General features: G+C 42.7%; 1 protein-coding gene across 4 annotated transcripts; it reads left to right on the forward strand.

Moving 5' to 3' along the window:
* The first annotated feature begins 1,244 nt into the window (after window positions 1-1,244).
* On the forward strand, window positions 1,245-18,095 carry acsbg2 (acyl-CoA synthetase bubblegum family member 2). Of its 4 annotated transcripts, XM_086115823.1 has the most exons (16): window positions 1,279-1,375; window positions 1,928-2,059; window positions 2,233-2,339; window positions 4,629-4,761; window positions 6,483-6,595; window positions 7,602-7,876; window positions 9,741-9,829; window positions 10,581-10,782; window positions 10,871-11,020; window positions 12,288-12,464; window positions 12,738-12,919; window positions 13,010-13,252; window positions 13,409-13,626; window positions 13,997-14,136; window positions 15,499-15,742; window positions 16,691-18,095. In XM_086115823.1, exons 3-16 carry the CDS (start codon window positions 2,333-2,335, stop codon window positions 16,807-16,809), a joined length of 2,292 nt encoding a protein of 763 aa, XP_085971949.1. In that variant the 5' UTR covers window positions 1,279-1,375; window positions 1,928-2,059; window positions 2,233-2,332; the 3' UTR covers window positions 16,810-18,095. The 4 variants fall into 4 exon arrangements, with proteins under 4 accessions (XP_085971948.1, XP_085971950.1, XP_085971949.1 ...); XM_086115822.1 differs by lacking the exon at window positions 1,928-2,059 and having other exon boundaries at window positions 1,245-1,375; XM_086115824.1 differs by lacking the exons at window positions 1,928-2,059; window positions 2,233-2,339 and having other exon boundaries at window positions 1,257-1,375.
* Window positions 18,096-19,703: the final 1,608 nt, after the last annotated feature.

A 19,703-nucleotide genomic window follows, 5' to 3' on the forward strand; every position in this document is an offset into this window, starting at 1 on the left:
ATGAAAGGGAAATAATTCAAATAATAAGTGAACTTGTAATTTCAAAATACACTCATATCATATCGAACCTAGTGTTATTTCTTTTTCACAAATGCATTTTCCCTGGGTCTTTCCTTACCTGGATGGTAACCTATACCAGGAGGGGCTGTCATTCATTTTGAAGCTCTTTGACTGTTATGTGATTAAGGGCTCACAAAATAACTTGAATTGACTTAATAGTAGGAAAGCCATCTGCAGTAATACAGCCTATATGACCTTTTTTGAAAGACAAACCTCATTTAGTGTAATGTAATGTCTAATTCAAGATATCGCAAATTGCCACACAGTAATATATTGTCATCGGTCATGACAGTCAGTGCACCTTAGAAACTAGCCGCAGTGGAGCATCTGGTGACTGAGAAAGGATGTCAATGACTGAACGTAACCCCAATGATGATTGGCATGTCAGCAGGCGCTGTAGCCAAGAGCAGTTCAGTCAGCGCGTGCGCACACTCGATCTGGCTGTCAGGTGATGCTGTGGCGTGGTGGCTGTGTGTCTTCTCTCAAAGCAATTGGCTGAGACTGATCTTGCCATGGAAAGACACAATGGCACACATTAAGTGAGCGTTCGTTGGAGTCAGATGTGATGAATGTTGGTTTAAAATAAGGCATTGTGAAAAGAAGACTGCTTGCTTTCCTGATTCATTTAAATACATTTGGTGTACAGCTACAGTGCATAAATGGTTACATGACAGTTACTTGGCAATTGAATGAAAATGAGGAAATAGGATCACATATACATTCCAAGCTTCTTACGCAGAGACGAGCATGTTCACAATGGAAACAATGTATGTATGATCAGTCTAATCAGGATGCGCTTACAATCTGGTTTGTCCTCCTGTAGTTCTCACCAAGCTGTAGTATTTGTTCAAGAGTCTAGATAATGTTAAGCAACACTGAGGCTGACAATTTTACATAATGCATACAGGTAGATTGTTTGAGGAGACGGGCGTGTAAGCAGTGCAGCATGCGTTGATGAACTGTCTCATCACAATTAAATATTTCATTATTAAACTTGAAGAACATTAGTGAACCAAATACAGCTGGTTTATTCCGAGACTGGCTTTACTTGTTTTTTACAGTCCTTCTTCGAATTTGATCGGATGATTCTTCACACGAAGGCGGCAATTGGTCACGGCAAAAAAGCGACAACCTGTTTGTCTAAGGATTGCTATTGTACTTACCAAGGTATTTTCAGTCATCAAAGCTCTTGCGTAGTGGCAGTTCCTCTGCACTGACTGTTGCCAAACTCAGTGACCTCTGTTTTTACAAAGCAACAGATCGTAGCGCTGCACATACAGGAATTTTACGATATTGTCTTCAAACAACTTTTCAGGTAATCTGGCTTTTATTTCACAATTACACATTTTGATCTTGTTGGACTTAAGTTCCTGTGGTGCGCTCGTAATTTGAATTACAAAATTGTTTTAGTGTATTTAGTCTTCTTCTGTAATGCGAAATAAATGCAGATGTTTGTTTTGTTTTTCATTGGTTATCATCTCTGCCAATGAAAACATCTTTTTATCCAAAGGTGGAAAAAAAACCAAATTAGCGTTTCATTGACCTTGTTATCTTAGTGACCATTAAATACACACTTACCGGCATTAATAGTTGATTAAATATAAATACATGATATAATGAAAAAAGAAAATAGCATGTTCCTCTAATGCGAAGTTAAAAATATAAACAAATGAACATGAAGAAAAAAAGTGTTTTGGATTTTGAGTTACAGAACACAAGAGTCCGTACTGTGTGAAGACATTTCGACCTGTCGTAACCTTTGCCGGTGACTGCTGTTTGCTGTTTGCTGTTTGACTGTGTGTGTGTGTGTGTGTGTGTGTGTGTGTGTGTGTGTGTGTGTGTGTGTGTGTGTGTGTGTGCGTGCTAGTATCCGCAGGGGGATGGGTTTCATAGCAGCATTCGTTGGAGTAGAGAGAGTGTCCATGACGCTATGCTACAACTTCCCCCTGCCTGCTTCATTTGTCTTGCATGACCTTATATGGAAGATGAGTCTTGTGGCGTGAGCGATTTCATCCTATCAGATTGCTTTGGGATGGAGGGGGTGTGGGAGTGTTTCGAAGGAAGCCGGCAGCACCGACCGGCTGGGTGGGGTTTTCCTCTAGGGGAGGGACCGACCAAGCCGACTGCTGTTTGAAAATGAATGATAGGCTTTTGCTTATGTTGTATTTGTAGACACACGAGAAGATTGTAACATTTTAGACGCAAGCTGAATACTGTTGAAGGTGCTTCATTTACACAAAATCTCAACCGGGCCAAGAATCTGTTTCCAGCAATGCAATGTGAGTATTTCACTTCATTTTGCAGTGTTACGCCATGTAAATGGAATGAATTTATCCTTTTACTTTCTGTACTAGCTTTGCTTTGCATAAATCTCTTTTATACTTACACTTTATATCAACAGAAACGTATTGTCAGAGGCTGTGGATTTGTATTTTCCCCTCTGATTTTCTTTGTGAGATTTCCTTGATTTTCATTTTGAAGTGTACATGTGATCATCTTTTTATTTTTGCCTGATGAGAATGTGTGCAGCTTTGTTGCTGAACATTCAGTATTAAGGATAAACACGATTTGTATCGGGCAATCATTCTGTCAATGACACGTGGAGATTTGGTCTAGTGCAGCATGGGTGTAACCCTCCCGGCACTTGTTGTCAATTCAAATGACTCCCTCTTTTGCGGACATCAAAGAGATGGTGTGTTAAAGGTCTCCATCAGCCATCACGCAGAACAGATGCACAACACATAAAAAGCAGTAGTGTGGTTCAAATGATCAGCTCATCAGCAAGCTTTGATAAGACTGATAACAATTCTGATCATTTGAATTGGGTGTGTTGGAAGAGAGAAACAACTAACATTGGCAGGGTAGGGGCTCTCGAGGACCGGATTTAGGATCTCCGAGCGTACTTGATTCTGAGGGTTGATCAAATGTAAATAATAATCAATTAAAGGACAACAAAGGCAGCGAAGAGGTTGCTGGTTGCAAACTTGGACAAAGCGTGAGAAATATCTAGGAAGTGCTGTGGTCGTAACTCTGATCTTGAATATTTGATGATAACCCAGCTGACTTTTACTGTGATGTCATAAGAGTTGAATTGGAGGAAAACAGATTTGAGTTTTGAGCTGCTGGAGAAGAATTTCGTTTTGTTCAGTATGTCACGCCAACTGTTGCAACAAGAGAACAGCCGTATCCGCTGCTTTGCTCGAATTGCTCGTTTATTGGAATCATGTCACTGTCAGTTTGTCAACTTTTGCTTTCAGAGAAGTTGAAATGGAAAAGAAGTCCATATTTCATCCAATACGTGTTTCCAGTAAACTGCTAAGATGGGAAGGATACCTTTGCTCATGTCTATATGATAATGAGATTACTTTTAGGAAAGTGTGGTTGAAGGCCTGTGAATCATATTTACTGTGACAATTTAATATTTTCACTGACAGAAGTTGGAGAGTTGATGTTTACCATTTCACATGACAAACATCGATCAAGGTCAGAGTGAGCCAAAACCACAATCCCACCTTCAACGCAAGCTCCTTTTTAAAATGTTGCTGAACAAAGTCCAACCTCATCGACTCTACTTCCGCATTGGAAAATAAATAGACATTTTACATTTGCTTTGCATAAAACAATGAACAGTATCAGAACCCTTGACTCATATCGCATCAAGAGTGGGTGGACATAAGGTCAGCTCCCAGCTTGTCTGTCATGTGACTGTGTTGTACAATTGCCATGTGATGCTAGTGTTGTTGAATGACATAAAAATATTTAGCCTCTGCTCTCCGACCTCGTGATCACGCAAGTCCAGTTATGACAGACCAGTCATAACTGGGCAACAGGTCGCCAAAGGCAGACAAGGCCGCGGTTATGTTTTCATGCACCTTTCTGTGAAACAGGCCAGCAGATGACCGATGTTGTGAATTATACTCAAGAGAGCGCAGGGGCCAGGGCAACAACACTGTGCTGAAAGAATTTTTAAGGAGTATCGATTTCCTGCGTCGAGGCGATGGCAAATGGCATAATTGGAATGCAGAGCATCGGCTTTGCTTGCGTTTGTATGTTTGATACCAGAGTCAATCAAAAGGTTGCCTTTGTATGCCAAAAAACAAGGTTTGTTTTAAACATTGCATTGACCAGGTGTACACAGAAAGATCAAATCCACGAGGCAGATGTGCTTCCCACCCCTGCCTTATCCAGAATGAATGGGTCATTATGTAAGGTTTGACACGGAAAACTGTGCCACAGATGTCAAAATAACCTTGGCTAGAAAAGTCACTGGCCTGGTGTCAAAAACACTCAGGTGCTAGTCTTGTGTGTACTACAGTCACGTGTCATGTAATTACAGTAGGGGAGCAAGGTTTCAACACCATGTCGTAAAATGTTATGGGGGCTGTATTACAGTAACTTGATACAAAAATAAAATAACAATTGTTTAATTTTCTTCTTATCAGAATGTCAAGCTCTGCTTGGGTCACTGGAGAGATGTTATCAGATAGAGATTTCCACTGAACTCAACCAACATTAGTTTTCATCTAAGTGACATACAGCGTTACCTTCTGTGCTTCCTTCTCTTGCAGTGACCGTGTGTGAGCCCAATACCATGTCCGAGGTTGGTGTGCTTCAGCAGCCTCACTCTGTTGCCTTCAGTGACTCTACCTGTAGTTCAGGCACCAATTCAGCAGCCCTTGATCATATTTTGGATATGGCCAAGTATGTACACCATACACACACCTTGATGAAATGAGTTTTTAGTTCTCAATGCATTGACAGTTTAATCCACAAAACAAGATTTGATAGTCTTTTTTCGTTGTTCATGTTTAACTTAAGTTATCCTTTGTCTTAACCCTTTCCGGGACAGTGGCTACCATACTGGACAGCTATTCAAAAGTTACCTCTCACCTACATGAACTTATCCCAAAAGAAAAACTCTCAAAATCCCAATGCAGTGTAGGTTTTAATCATTCTTGCATGAAAGGGTTGAACCAATGTAGGCAGACAGCAGAGCCGGACGGGCATTCTGTCAGTCCGTCAGTCACGGACTCCCGTTTCGCTGACAACTGACGGACACAGAGCTGCATCTTGCGTGTGGTTGTTCGCAGGGCTGAATATTCATCAGGGTTACTTCAAGCAGACTACATTGACAATATGTGGAAACATGTTTCCAGAAACGCCCAGCTTTGACTGATAGTAGATAACATAGCCTGCCAAGTACACAGTAATTTTATCTGACTCAGTCGGGATTAGCCAGCCTGGCACTTTGAGCATCAGATGCTAGCACAGCAATTTACAGCTTTTGAATGAGATTATATTTGAAGGAGAAAAAAAAACCTCAAACTGCAATGAAAATGAAGTTGGTATGTGTTGTAATAAAAATGTAATAACTGTTATTAAAAAAAATCACTCATTTTGAATTTCTTGCCGGCACTATGTTCCAAAAAGCTGACACTAAGATGTAAAAGGAACAAGCAAGTCTGTCACAAGCAAGGATGGGGTAACTTCCACAAATGTAAACAACCTGCGTGAGAAAATAGTAGAAACAGATGAAGAACTTTTCTTAACATGCGATTGTAAGCCATTCAGATATTTAATATCATCAAAACAGCACGGCCAAAAAAACAAAGATTGAATGCCTATGACCTTCTACCCTGTCAAACGTTCCTTGAAAGAATTTAAAAAATATTTCTATATGGACTCAGGAACACTTTGGAAAACCTCTGTTCGGTGTTAAAACAGTTTGTTCCATTACTTTACTTTTTCTTTACTCGATACGCAACAAGAGCTCAGGCAGCTAGCTGAGTTTGTTAGCGCAAGTTCAAACTCTACCATGCCATATTTAAGCAACAGTCGCAGCTGGCGACTGCGGGCCCGAGCTTACCTGAGAGGATTCTGACTCCCAAGTGGATTCGTGAGCTGTGGTCCGCTCAGTCGGAATTTCAGATTGGTTTTGAAGCTCATTGACACGATGTCCGCTGGACTAAATCGGTAAAAGGGTCATTCAGATCGTCATAAGCTCAAGCAAGTTCTCCCAGTGATAATGATTGGTTATTATGATGTGCAATATACAGTACACGACATCGACACAATGACATCGGAGACCCGGCCTGCTGTGCAACTGAAATTGCACACCAACAAAGCTTCAACAATTCGTGTCCACAGTTCCTGAGCTCCTGTTGAGTATTATTAAGAGAAAAAGTCATGTGCCAAAATTCTAAATGCGTGTGGCATTTTTTCCCCCTCCATGTGTCGCAGGCATCAAATTGAAAAAGAGTAAATATTTGCAATTCATTTAGCAGTTTGACTAGTAATTTTGTTGTTCTGTGTTTGTGCACGGATCAAATTTCTGCTTCTGGTTTTCGTCAAGAATGTGGCAGCTGAGTTCAGGACGGCACCCTCCCGGTTGGTAACATGTTTTTCTTGCTTCTTTGCGTCAGTGAGTCCTCCGAGGAGGAACCAACAGTGGAACAGGAAGAAAAGACAGCTGACCCCAACGCTGTCACCAACAACCTGGAGGGCTGCGATGAACACACCTTGAACACACAAACAGGTGACACAGAACACACACAGTGCTGATAAGAACAATGTTTACATTTACCCCCCCCCCCCCCCATCTCTCCCCCCCCCCCCCCACACACACACACACACACCATTTGAATGTTTGCATGAATGCTATGGCTGTTTCATGGTAACGATAGAGGGTCTCTACTCAAAACTGGGTGACAGCTTCGTGTTGGAGCCACGATGGGGAACTCAGCAGGCAATTGATCTCATTTCCTGAGGACGTGACATCTGCTTCCTGCCCTCAAATCGTCCATTTGGACACCCTTTGCTGGCTTTGTACAGAAGGGGAAAAGTGTTTAGAAACATATTTAGAGTCTATCTTTTTTAAAATTTTTAGTGTAAAATTGCAAATCACGAAGAATAACGTTCACAAGGGGGTGATATCAATGGGGAGTTGTTGAGGATAGCAGGGTGAAAAATTAATTTGCCCGGTAACACTTCTTCATCCACCACTTAACGGGGGTTTTAGGCCACAAATTTGCTATCAGTTACTTCCATCGTGCACTGGTGACACGACAGCAATAGTGAACACTGTACATCCTGTTTGCAGTTCATTCAGTTTTATTGAGAAGCACGAGATGGAATTGTGGCGTTCCATTTCTAATGTTCTAGGAAGGAAAGCTCGATATACGAGTGGCTGCCTTTCCAGCAGCTCCTATATTTTGTTGTTCTACTTCTTCCTTTCAAAACTTTGCTGCTGTGAATTGGGAATTTCTCCATTGCGAGACTAATAAAGGTTTTCTTATTCTTATTCTTATACTGACTGATCTTTTTGTCCTGAAAAGAGCAAAGCAACCTCCTCTATCTAGGCTTTGAGTGTGGCAAAATGGCAAGTCGCTATAAGTTAATTGAGGTAAATCAGCATTTACTGCACTACGTGAGTATCTTAAGGAGCTGTTGCAAAGCAATTTAATTCAGTCTTGTCTTTTTTCTGGTTGATCTTTAGTTCTTGATATTTCTTTCGGCTCATATACTATCTCCACATCCTCCAGTAAAAGCCCAGCGGCCAGACACTCTGCCAGTGCCAGCAGCAGCATCAAAGTCCAACTTGTGGACAAGTCAACCCGATGGCGAAGTGAAGCTCCGCATGGAGGACCGCGGCCTGGCTGCGGAGACCCCCTTGACAGTCCATCAGCTCTTTACATCAACTGTGAGGAAGTTTGGCAAGTTTACTGCTGTGAGCTGGAAAGAAGGCGAGCAGAAGAGGAGCTTGAACTACAAGCAATATTATGAGACGTGTCGCGTAGCAGCCAAGAGCTTCCTGAAGGTATGGAATTAGAGATGCCGGCAAATATTGCTTAATCATTGAGTTGAGAGTCACAAAAAGCTCTTTTGGTGATGTATGAACAAAATTGTTTATTCATGTGGTTTTCCACTTTTCAACCCATGGAACGGCGGCTTTTCTTGGTTTTACTGTGGATAATTTTCAAAGTGGTCTGAACTTTAGATAAATACTGTATTTCAGTGTCTGCCTGCTTATCACAAAGAATTAATTGCTGAGTCCATCATGACATTTCTGCACATTAGTCCAAACACACCACACAACTATTCAGTCTTGTTTGAAACGAGCATTTTCTTAACGTCATGCGACAGTGGACTTAAACAGTCAAGTTGATGTGGGAAACGCAGTAATGCAGCATGAAGATGTCTGACTGAACCGCAAGCCACACAGTGCGTAAACCTCACTTTCTGTTTAAAGCAAGTCACAGTATGATCTTAATTATTATAAGAACACACAGTGTCACGTGTGCTTGGACAGAAATATTTCTTTGCTCGCCCATGTGCGCTGAAGTCACGTGGCATTGAGCTCATTCGATCTTCTGGGTCAAGTTGCACACTTAGCACATTGTAACCTAAAGCTTTGTTTGAGCAGAGCAGCCCTATTATTGTATTTCATCTGCTTCTTGTGACTGAAAGGCCAGTTGCAGTTCAAACTTGCTATGAGGCACTATTTTTGTTGACAGGTAAATCATAATAAGACGTGGCAATGGGCCTTATTTTCATTGACAGTTCAAGTCTAAGCGCAAAGACCAGTATACCTTTGTGGTATTGTCATAGACGTGTTCAGGTCAAAAGGGGTGTTTGTGCCGTTGTGGGAGTTCACAGCTGGCTTGCTTCCTGGTCAGTGGGAGCATCCACCCATCCATCCATTTTCTGATTCGCTTATCCTCACAAGGGTCGCGGGGCCAGCTGGAGCCTATCCCAGTTGTCTTCAGGCACTAGGCGGGGTACACCCTGAACTGGTTGCCAGCCAATCGCAGGACACACATAGACAAACAACCATCCGCGCTCACACTCACACCTAGGGACAATTTTGAGTGTTCTATTAACCTGCCACACAAGTTTTTGGAATGTGGGAGGAAACCGGAGTACCCGGAGAAAACCCACGCAGGCACCCATGACCTCTGCACTGTGAGTTTGACGCGCTAACCACTGGACCACCGGGGAGCCCCCAGTGGAAGCAGCTCCTCTCATTTCACTCTCAATTCCTTCAAATTCAGCAAAGAACAGGCACACGTTCTAGATGGCAGAAGCATAAATAGACTTGTTGGAGTCCATATAAAAGATGGGCGCGAGCAAAGTAGGTCCAAAGATGCCCATTTTTTAATTGATTTCTACAATGATTCGGAGGGATTGTCCCACGCTGCTTTATGAATGAAATCCCACAAGACCACCACTCACATCTGTGCAACTTGAAGATATCTGCCTGCACATGAAATATACCCAAATCATGTTAGACCACCTGCGCTGCAAAATAAACCAACCTTTAGCCAATCGATAATTTAGGCTGTGTCCAAATTCACAGGCTGGGTGCTGCGAAGGCTGTGTTTCGAGGCACGATGTCACTTCCGGTGTGCCTCGACCACATGTGGTGCCTAAATTAGATCAAATTAACAAACATGGCGAAGTCGACCATTGCCCCGGCACGAATACGCAGAGTGCAGGTGCATCGGAGGTGAGGTTGCTTCGTTTGCGGGCACGCCGGGACAGACACACCATGGCCCCAACCGCACTAGACTTGACATGCGCTGGCACCAAAATGAAGTTGCGCCCGTTTTTACGCCGACCGCACGGGCCCTAAATGTCAATCTCAAGTGTATTGTCCACTCAGTATGAATGTCTTTCTACAGCTTGGGTTGCAGCGTTACCATGGCGTGGGTATCCTGGGTTTCAACTCTGTTGAGTGGTTCATTGCTGACATTGGAGCCATTTTGGCTGGGTGAGTTGATTGATTGATTGATTAATTGAGTTGACCATAGAAACCCAACATGAAAGACACAAAAACAAAATCAAAGATCAATACTTGGTTTAGTCCAGTTTATATTGCTCAAAGGGAGTAGGACGAAGTCGAAAAACTTATCTAGTCCTCCCCTTTGAGTTGTGTATCATCGTCGTTGCCAGTCTTTGAATGTAACTTAATAGAGAAGAGCTTCATTCACTGATCAATATCTGACTACATATGTGAAAACTCCATCTTGTCCTCTTTATCTTGCGTGAAGACAATAACTTTAAAAAAAACGTGTTCACACGATTACAAACATAGTAAAGGCGGAACAGAAGCTTCAGATTTTAGTCGCATTTCCTCACAATACCCTTTGTGGTGAAACACGAGGAGCTCCCATGCCGTCATCCAGAAACCAAAACCCTGCAGCTCAATAACACCACGACTTATTGATTTGGTCATGGACAGCTTTGGAACAACACCATATCAACTATTGGTCACTGCTAAAATATCACGGAACACACAGAATGCTTATTCAGAAACTTAAATTACCATATAGTCACGAGTGGGTGGTAAGATGGACCTGATCCTTGATGACTTTAGGCAAGTTGAGCAGTCTACTCACGAACTTCACAAAGTTCACGCGGGAGGACCTGAGCAGCTCCAACTGTGATGCGGATGTGCTCACCACTTTTTCACCTTACAGCCCCCGAACAAAAGGTACATGTTCGACCCTTGTGTGTTGCAGTGGCTTTGCTGTGGGCATCTACACAACCAACTCCCCAGAGGCATGCCAGTATGTGGCGGACAACTGCAAGGCCAATATCATTGTGGTGGAGAACCACAAGCAGCTGCAGAAGATTCTTCAGGTCCAAGACAGTTTACCACACTTGAAAGCCATCGTCCAGTACAAGGGTGCACTGAAAGAGAAGAGACCAAATCTGTACAGTGTAAGTCAACAAAGATGAATGATATGTGGTGTGTGTGTCTGTGTGTGTGTTGAAGCAGCAGTACACTGAGCATTGTCTCTTCATGCAGTGGGCTGAGTTCATGGAACTGGGACGTGACGTTCCCGACGTTACGCTTGAAGAGATCATCACTAGCCAGAAGGCTAATCAGTGCTGCACGCTCATCTACACCTCAGGAACCACCGGCCAGCCCAAGGGTGTCATGCTCAGCCATGACAATGTAAGCACCAGATTCACACGTGCCCGACGCTGACTCATTTCAGCAAACCTGAAGAGCTGATCACCTCAGGCTATTTACTTCGGACATTATTTGTACTGATTACAAGTAATTCATGTTCACACAATTGGTTTGTTTGGTACAAATTAAGAAATAATGTGTGAAGGAATACATGAACGAAAAGTACATCAGTAAAATTGTCCCCGTGTGCAAGAAATAGAGACAAATCTTACTTTTCAAAGCGTGTGTATGCATCGAATTTTGAACACCGAATGCCAAATACTGTACAGTTGAACTCCTTTACCATGAAATCATGTTTGCAGCCAGAAATTTTTCACTATGGGGGACTTTTCACTATAGCAGATTTGATCTCAGATGTAAACACACTCGCACACAAAAAACGTACATATGTACGCTTTATTTTTATTCCAATAGTGCATAAGTATGAGCATACACTTATTTGATTTTGTTTAACATTAACATTCATTTGTTTTATATTAATTACTCCACTTTGTCTGTTGGTTGAAAAAAGTCTTTTCTTATCTCCTTGTGAAGAGCCTTGGTCCACAAAGGTCCATTATGTAGCCATTTTTTACCAAGCAATGCAACATTCATGCTGTGTCTGAAGCTACTTGTGAAATTTCTAACCCTGTGCTAACAGTAACAAATACTTCCTGTACTACTGCGCATGTGTAGTGGTTGCTGTTGCCGCTTCCTAGCTAAGCAGTAGCGGTGGCTGTGGCAGGCTGACGTCGGATTAGACTTTTGCTGTAGGCTTGTTATCGTTGTAGTGAACCTCCTTGCGAGGCAAGGGTGGAGAAAAGGATTTCATATTACGCAACGGGGGAACTTTTTGTTGTTGGGGGAAGCAGAAATGAGGGAATGGCTTTAATGCATGAATATATTTTCACACTCGGGGGTATTTTCGCCCATGTAGGTTTCATTGTAGGGGAGTTTTACTGTACTTTATTTTTCATAGAAGCTGAGTATACTTAATATACTGTCTGTACTGACATATTTAAACGTCTGTATACTAGACAGCGCAAGCCTATCAGTGTACTTTTAGTAGAGTGGATTACAAGTAATCCATCGCTATTATTCCAGACTGAAACTCTGCATCCTAAACAGAAGATTTGGGTAAACTGTGGCCCTCACATAAATAAAATTTAAAAACCTGTCAAATCATGAACGTGGTTTATTTGAGCTTCAGATTTATTCTGCTCCTATTTATAGAGCCTCACTCTTGTATCTTTTGTCTCTGTGCCCCCAGCTGACATGGACTGCGCTCTCCACCGGCAAGCACGTGCGCCTGACAGATGCTACTGAGTCCCAGGAGGTGGTGGTCAGCTACCTCCCCCTCAGCCACATCGCCGCCCAAATGGTGGACATCTGGCTGACCATGAGAGTGGGCGGGGTTACGCACTTTGCCGACCCAGATGCACTTAAGGTGCGCCATGTTTGCGCATGCCTGCCAATGTTACCACCTACCCACTTGCTTGCCGTTTAACCTAAACTTTACTTGCGTAACAAGAATGATTGTGGGTTTTTTTCCTTGGAAGGGGTAGCGAAGGCTCTGATGCTGTTCTTAAAATTCCAAGCAATTGAGAGCACTAATGAACCAATACAGTATACCCACAGACACGCTGAGCAAAAAATGACTTCTTTGTTTGTAAACAGTATTTTTTTTTTCCTCCTTGTGTACATGTTGTGCTGTTATCAGGGCTCGCTGGTGAACACCATGAAGGAAGTGCGGCCCACAGCCTTCATGGGGGTGCCACGTGTCTGGGAGAAGATGCAAGAGAAGATGAAGGCCACCGGAGCAAAATCGTCCAAAGTTCGCCGCAAAGTTGCCGCCTGGGCCAAAGACGTGGGTCTGCACACCAATTTGAGCAAGATGAATCAGTATGTACACATCTTTAAGTCTTTATTTTGACTTTGACTGATATGTTTGGAGACTCGAGCAGCTGTTTAATGATGCGTTTCCGTTTGAAGAACCAGAGCTGGGGACCACACACCACTGAGCTACCAAATCGCCAAGAAACTTGTGTTCAAGAAGGTACGCAAAGCTTTGGGCCTGGACCGCTGCTACAGGTGCTACACGGGTGCTGCCCCCATTACCCGGGACACGCTGGAGTTCTTTCTCAGCCTGGACATTCCGCTGTACGAGCTGTACGGCATGAGCGAGAGCACCGGACCTCACACCATCTCCATCCCAGATGCCTTTCAGATCACAAGGTATTTGGGGTTGGATTTTGAATCCAATCGTGTCGAACTCTGGATCTGCGGCCTGGATCCGACCATTGAGTCTTGAGTTTAACACTCAAAAGATTCATCATCACAAGTTGAATCAAGTGACCCATTTTTTATTTTTATTTTTATTTTTCCCTACAGCTGCGGAAAGGAGATCCCGGGGTGCAAGACCAAGTTGCACAAAACAGACGCAGATGGGAATGGCGAAATCTGCTTCTGGGGTCGCCACGTCTTCATGGGTTACCTCGGCATGCCCGAGAAGACTGAGGAAGCTCTGGATTCGGAGGGCTGGCTGCATTCTGGCGACCTGGGCAAACACGACCGCAATGGATTCCTCTTCATCACCGGCCGAATTAAAGGTATGCTTGGAGAATGAGAAACACCTCTGCACCTGTTTGGAACAAATGGACATTGATTGGACAGTGCTCTTTATCGCTTTTAACAGGAGCGCCCGCAATTTAATGATCACGAGCCACAATGTTCTTTACACCAACACAATCCAATGAATTCCAGTACTCAAGCTTTGCCAGAAATTCAGCCTTCACAAGGATTACATTGCTGAGTTTTGATTGACTCTAAAGTTCTTTAAAGTATACCACCACAATAGAACATCTCTCTTGACAGTGTCAATCAAATATGACTGCTATCTTCTTTGTCAATGTTTTAATATTTGTACTTGCAGCTATGTACCGAAGAAAGCTTATCTCAACAGTGCTGCTTTTGTTTTAGAGTTAATCATCACAGCAGGGGGCGAGAACATCCCTCCCGTGCCTACCGAAGATGCAGTCAAGGACGCCCTCCCGCTGATAAGCAACGCCATGCTGATAGGAGACAAGAGGAAGTTTCTGTCCATGCTGCTCACCATTAAGGTATGACCAAACACTTTATTGTATAAGCTTTAGAGTCAATATGATGTCATCTTATGGTCACTTAAGAAGCCTTGATGAGATCGTGACTGGAGATGTAAAGTGGACTTGAATTCAAACGCGGCATTCCATCTCATTTGAGAGCGGTCATGGGCTGTACTGTGACACTGCCCTCTGGTGGCTGTTTGCAGCAGCACATGACACAACCAAGGAATTGATTCTTGGTTTTTGCTTATGAACGTTCCTATTCTCTCCGAGCGAGATGATACAGCTGTACGTCGAGGGTATGAATTCTAAAAATGCTTAGGGAGTGCCTGGATTCAACCTCAAAGCCACCTTTAGCAAAGGTTACTTTTTTTGACCAACCTTTACAAAATCAAAGGTGATGTATTACCCACAAGCCTTTACGGTAACAATATTTACGGCAACGGGCGACCAGCAAACTTTAGGCTGCTGACTACGTGAATATGCTCTATCGTTTCACGCTCGAGACTGTCGAAAAACAGAACAGCATATGTGAAAAACAATGCATCAAAAATACAGTTTTAGTAAACTGTAGTAATCGGAACATAGAAATGTGCTTCAATAATGATGGCAAACGCCATGGGCGTGACATACAAAATTACAGATATTCCAAGGTTTTAAGGCCTCTGTCCTAATCTATTGTTTGTGTTCATTTTTAAAAATGCAAATAGAATCTGTCAATTATTCTGTGAGGAACCTTGTAAATTTTGTTCTTCAGCTCATATTTAATATACAGCGAATATAACTTATGATGGCGGCGCGGGCACCCATAGCGGCTCCTCTTGTTGTGAGAGGGAAGAAATTGCATCTGTGCTGTATGTGCACATTTGACAATAAAGTTGTACTTGATACTTGATATTATACAGACTTAAGTCAGCAATACTCGCCGTTGTGCGCCTTGGTTAGGAAAAAGCGAGTCAAATTCACTGCGATTGGCTGGCAACCAGTTCAGGGTGCACACCCGGCCTTCTGCCCGAAGACAGCTGGGATAGGCTACAGCACGCCTGAGACACTTGTGAGGAAAAGCGGATCTGAAAATGGATGGATGGAGTCAAATTCATTGCAGACAGTGCTCTCCTGTCCAATGTTCCTCAAGTCTTTTTTAACATGAAGTGGACAATAATTATCAAATGTATTGTCATTCTTTTTCAATACAGAAATGTTCTTCTTGACAATTGTCTCAACTCCCAGTAGTCAAAACAATTTACTATTGAGGCAGCAAAGAAAAAACAAAAAGCATCCAGATAAATTAACTAGCTGATAAAATAGCTGGATTGCCTCGCTCTAGTTGTGACTAATAGTGCGAAGAAACAAACATCTAACCCAAGATTTCCCCTCCAGTGCGAGGTTAATGGTGACGGTGCCCCGCTGGATGAACTTACTCCAGAGGCCGTGGAGATCTGCAAGAAACTGGGCAGTAAGGCCACCCGCGTCTCAGACCTGGCAGGCGGCCGTGATCGCGCTGTAAACGCGGCCATCCAGGAGGGCATCAACCGTGTCAACGAGAGAGCCACCTCCAATGCTCAGCGTGTACAGAAATGGTACATTCTCCAGCAGGATTTTTCCATCGTCGGAGGAGAGCTGGGTAAGTCGTGGCCGCCTCGTTGGGAGTGTGTGTGTACACGCTGTCCTCTGTAACATGCACGCTGGCTTGGTTGAAGCCTCTAATTCAGGGCTGGGCAATTGGTGGCCCCCGCCTTCACTCTTGAATGGCACCTTAAGTAACAAAAGAAAAAGTGTGTTTTTGTGTATCTTTTTTTATTGGTGGAGGTCTGGATTATTTACATGTTTGGTCTGTTACAGTGGACCCCCATATACTTGCAGTATTTGCAGATTTTTTTTTTTAAATAAAGCTTTTCATTTGGGGGGCAAACTTCATTTTTAATGGAAAAATGCACATTGTAATTATAAGAAGTTTTTTGAGGAATTTTCGGGGGGGGGGGGGGTCTCAAATAAAAAGTCTAATGCGTTTCAATGGGTGTCAACTCTAAACAGATTTTCACTATTCGCCTGCCGACCCTCTGTATATTTTGAGTTGTAATATCACAAATCACCACTAGATGGCAGCCATGGTTTAGAAGGGCTTATCCCGTGTTTTATACTGCCCTGTTCCATCATCTGTGTAGGATTTTTTTTGGGGGGGGGGGGGGTGAATTTTGAATGACATGCAGGAAAAACATTTAAGAACTGAATTATGTTAACATTTCGGTGTGTTGATTTTTGTGAAGAAAACGCACAAAATGAGTTCTTGCGCTTCATGTCGGTTTGCTGTTCAGCCATCCTTGAATGGTAATTTTTATGAATGAGTCTATTGCACTAAGGGGGGGGAAAGCGACAGCATGTGGTTTTTATTTTTATTTTGATTGTTCAAACAATTTGTTGTTGAAGGCTGGCTCGTTTATATACACATTGAGCATGAAATATATTAAGGCGCACTGTGCCGTGCCGATTGGGAATTCTGCCGGGATAGACTTCAGCTCACCTGCGACCTTAAAAGAATCGCTGGATATGACGTTCTGTCCCTTTTCCGCAGGTCCCACCATGAAGCTGAAGCGGCCTGTGGTGTCCAAAATGTACAAAGAGCAGATTGAGAACTTTTACAAGGAAGTGACTTCTCCAACGACCCCCGACAACCCGTTGGCCCCCAAATAGGGAAAACAAGAGGCTAACTCCGCAGACGAGCTTGTTCCTCCCATTTATCCATCTACCCATTAACCATTGTTCTCGAGTCATGTTTTTTGATTGCCTTACTTGTGTGGGTAAGAGGAAGCCATTGTAAATGAAATAAGCTTTATGATTGTTTTCAACTATTTATTTGTGTTGCATCCAGATGTGAAGTAACAGCAAAGAAAAGCTTTTTTTGTGATGATCATATCATTATAATACTTGAAAAGAAAACAAAGAACCCCCCGCCCACCCCCTCGAAAATTGAAAATATTTAATGTTTGGAAAAAAGGTTGCGTTAAAAAGTCAATTTCTCAGTTTACATGGGTCAGATTATCTTTAGAAGGAGAAACATTTCAAGTGAAATGCCATCTTTTTACTTGTTGGTGTAGTAGACCAAGGATTTGAGGCAAATCCTTCATTCATGGATCAGTTGAAAAAGAAGTTTCGCGTTTAAATGGTGTTCAGGTTGCACTTTGTATCTGCTAAAAACATGTCACAAGCCGTGTAGTTGAAGGTTTTTGGCTGATGTGACTCTGCATCGGAGGCTCGGGTGTTTGCACTGCTTCGAGCCTCTGACGTGTGTGTTCGCTTGCTGTGCTCTTACATGGTTGTGTATTGTAAATAGGATTTTGCTTTCAACCTCCATGTTTTTTTTTTTTTTTTGTTGAACTTGGAAACTACTAGTGGAAGTAAAATGACACCATGTTGGAATACAGTCAACTGGCATTCATATCAGCTGCCTTTAAGTTGTCCATCCAAACCGTCGCCACACTTGCAATTTATACCAAATCTTAGGATGCGGGCAAATTGGCCACGTGCATTTAGTTCTCCCAGAAGACAGTTGAAAACAAAAGTTGATGAAATCCAAAGAGCTGTAACTTAAATGAAGAGAATATTGCAGGACTTTGTAGCACTCTTGTGAATGTTGCGACACGGTGGTTTTGGAGGTATTGGGTCATTCAAACCACCTGAAATTCAGGGTTTATGTGGTGTAATTATATCAACCATGTTATGTTGTTTGTATAGGATTGGGGATGTGAGTGAGGTTTCCTCCTGTAAAGTTATATCAGTTGGGCCATCAGAATTTGTTCATCATTTCACACAACTTAATGAAGGAGCCGTGTTTGTTGAGCTGTGAAGTTTCCTGGAAACTGGACTCAACTTAAGATATTCTCATTAGCTGTTACCTGTTTAGTGAGTCACTTCAGCAAAGATGAAAAAAGTTCAAACATGTCAGTTACCAAATGGGGAATAAAAGTTGTACATCTTAATATCTTGTTTTTGTCTTGGCAGCTTTATGGAGAGAATCTTAACAGTAGCCCATTTTTACTGTAGGATGGATGGATGAAAATGACAGTATTGTCTAAATGTCATTGGTTTTTATCATTTGGAGCGGTCCCCAACCTTTTTTTTGCCCCACACAGCGGTTTAATGTCAGACAATAATTTCAGGGACCAGCCTTAAAAGGCCGGATAAATACTACAAAGTAATATATATATGACCTGTAGGAAAAACGGTGGTCTTTTCTAAACAAAACAAAGATAATAAACACGAATCATGACACGAGGAACCTCCTATCTGGCTGCAACACCCTTTGGTCACTATGGTAACATTTAATCGTGCCTTTAAAGCCAGATAAATACAACAAAATAATATATGACCTGCATGAAAACTGTGGTCTTTTCTAAACATGAGGAACGTCCTATCTGGCTGTGACACCTTTTGGTCGCTATTTAAACGTGCCATCAGAATAAGATACATCGCAAATAGAAAGTGCATGGAAAAATACGACTCACCATTGCCACATATTATGCAGTGGGCTTGGCGCGTGGGAATCTCCCATTGAGCTAAATCCGTATTTTTGATACTGTCTATTAGAGATGTGTTCCTCGAGCCGGTCCTTGGCCTCGAGGACCGAGGGCGGTCCTTGGTCCTCGGCCTTGGCCTCGGAGTCAAGTACTTGGTCCTTGGTCCTTGGCCTTGGGAGTCAAGTCCTTTGCCTTGGTCTCGGATTGCCGGTCATTGGACACAATGAGGAATTAGTGCCTCGAAACACTTGCATAAGGACCGCAAAAATCACGAACGAATCTAATAAATTCCATCCAAGGAAACCCATGTTGATGGTTTAACTCTGGCGCTTTAAGAGGGTCGGGTCTACCACTGACAGGTAACAGTTAGCGCAACGTATAAAGAGCGGCATCACAGTTAGTTTCAATCACGGTTTGTTGCGTTCGCGATCGGCAGTTTAAATAGCGTGTAAAGCCTTTCTGTAACAGTGGTGTCTTTTATTTAGTTATTTTTGCACAGTCGTCACGTTTGTGCGGTCGCACTAGAATGTTTGTTTGAACCAAGTAATTTGCGTTACAGCTGGAGTCAATAATGTCGGCAGTTCACTTTTGGGTTTGGCCGTTGGGATTTGGAGTCCTTTTGCTCGATTCCAGTAATGTTTGCTGAATGCTTTCTCATGTTTGGAATAATGAATATTGATAATACATAGTTTAAAATCATGGTTGATTTAATAAATGTTTATGATTATTGTGAATTTGAAGGTATTAAATTAATTACTGTAGTATTAGTGGGAGTGGTAATAATAGTAGTACTCAGAGAATGTTTAGAGATCAGCCATCTCGTTACCTCTGCGTCCAGACGCATAATTTTCCCACAGGACGCACAGTTCCAAACAATGTGCGTTTTTGGGACGCAAGGAAATTTCTCATTCAAAACAAAAAAACTACGGCAAGCCTGAGGATTTCACAGTAACAATCGTTACCGGTAGCGTGTCGTTTCCGTGTTTTTCACGGTACCGAAAAATAGTTTAATTATAAAAGTCACCGCACTTGAATTGACTGTGTGATCCACGCGATTTCACTGCGCCTGTA

Source organism: Hippocampus guttulatus, chromosome 7 (genome assembly GCF_054856545.1).
Source record: "Hippocampus guttulatus isolate MCC_2025c chromosome 7, RoL_Hgut_1.0, whole genome shotgun sequence".
In the NCBI taxonomy this organism is placed as follows: Eukaryota; Metazoa; Chordata; class Actinopteri; order Syngnathiformes; family Syngnathidae; genus Hippocampus; species Hippocampus guttulatus.

What these genes read in the sequence shown, in the direction of transcription:
- acsbg2 (XM_086115822.1), top strand. An exon ending in CACCTTGAACACACAAACAG is followed by an intron (nt 6,596 to 7,601) that starts GTGACACAGAAC and finishes CACATCCTCCAG; the next exon opens with TAAAAGCCCAGCGGCCAGAC. An exon ending in ATTGGAGCCATTTTGGCTGG is followed by an intron (nt 9,830 to 10,580) that starts GTGAGTTGATTG and finishes TGTGTGTTGCAG; the next exon opens with TGGCTTTGCTGTGGGCATCT.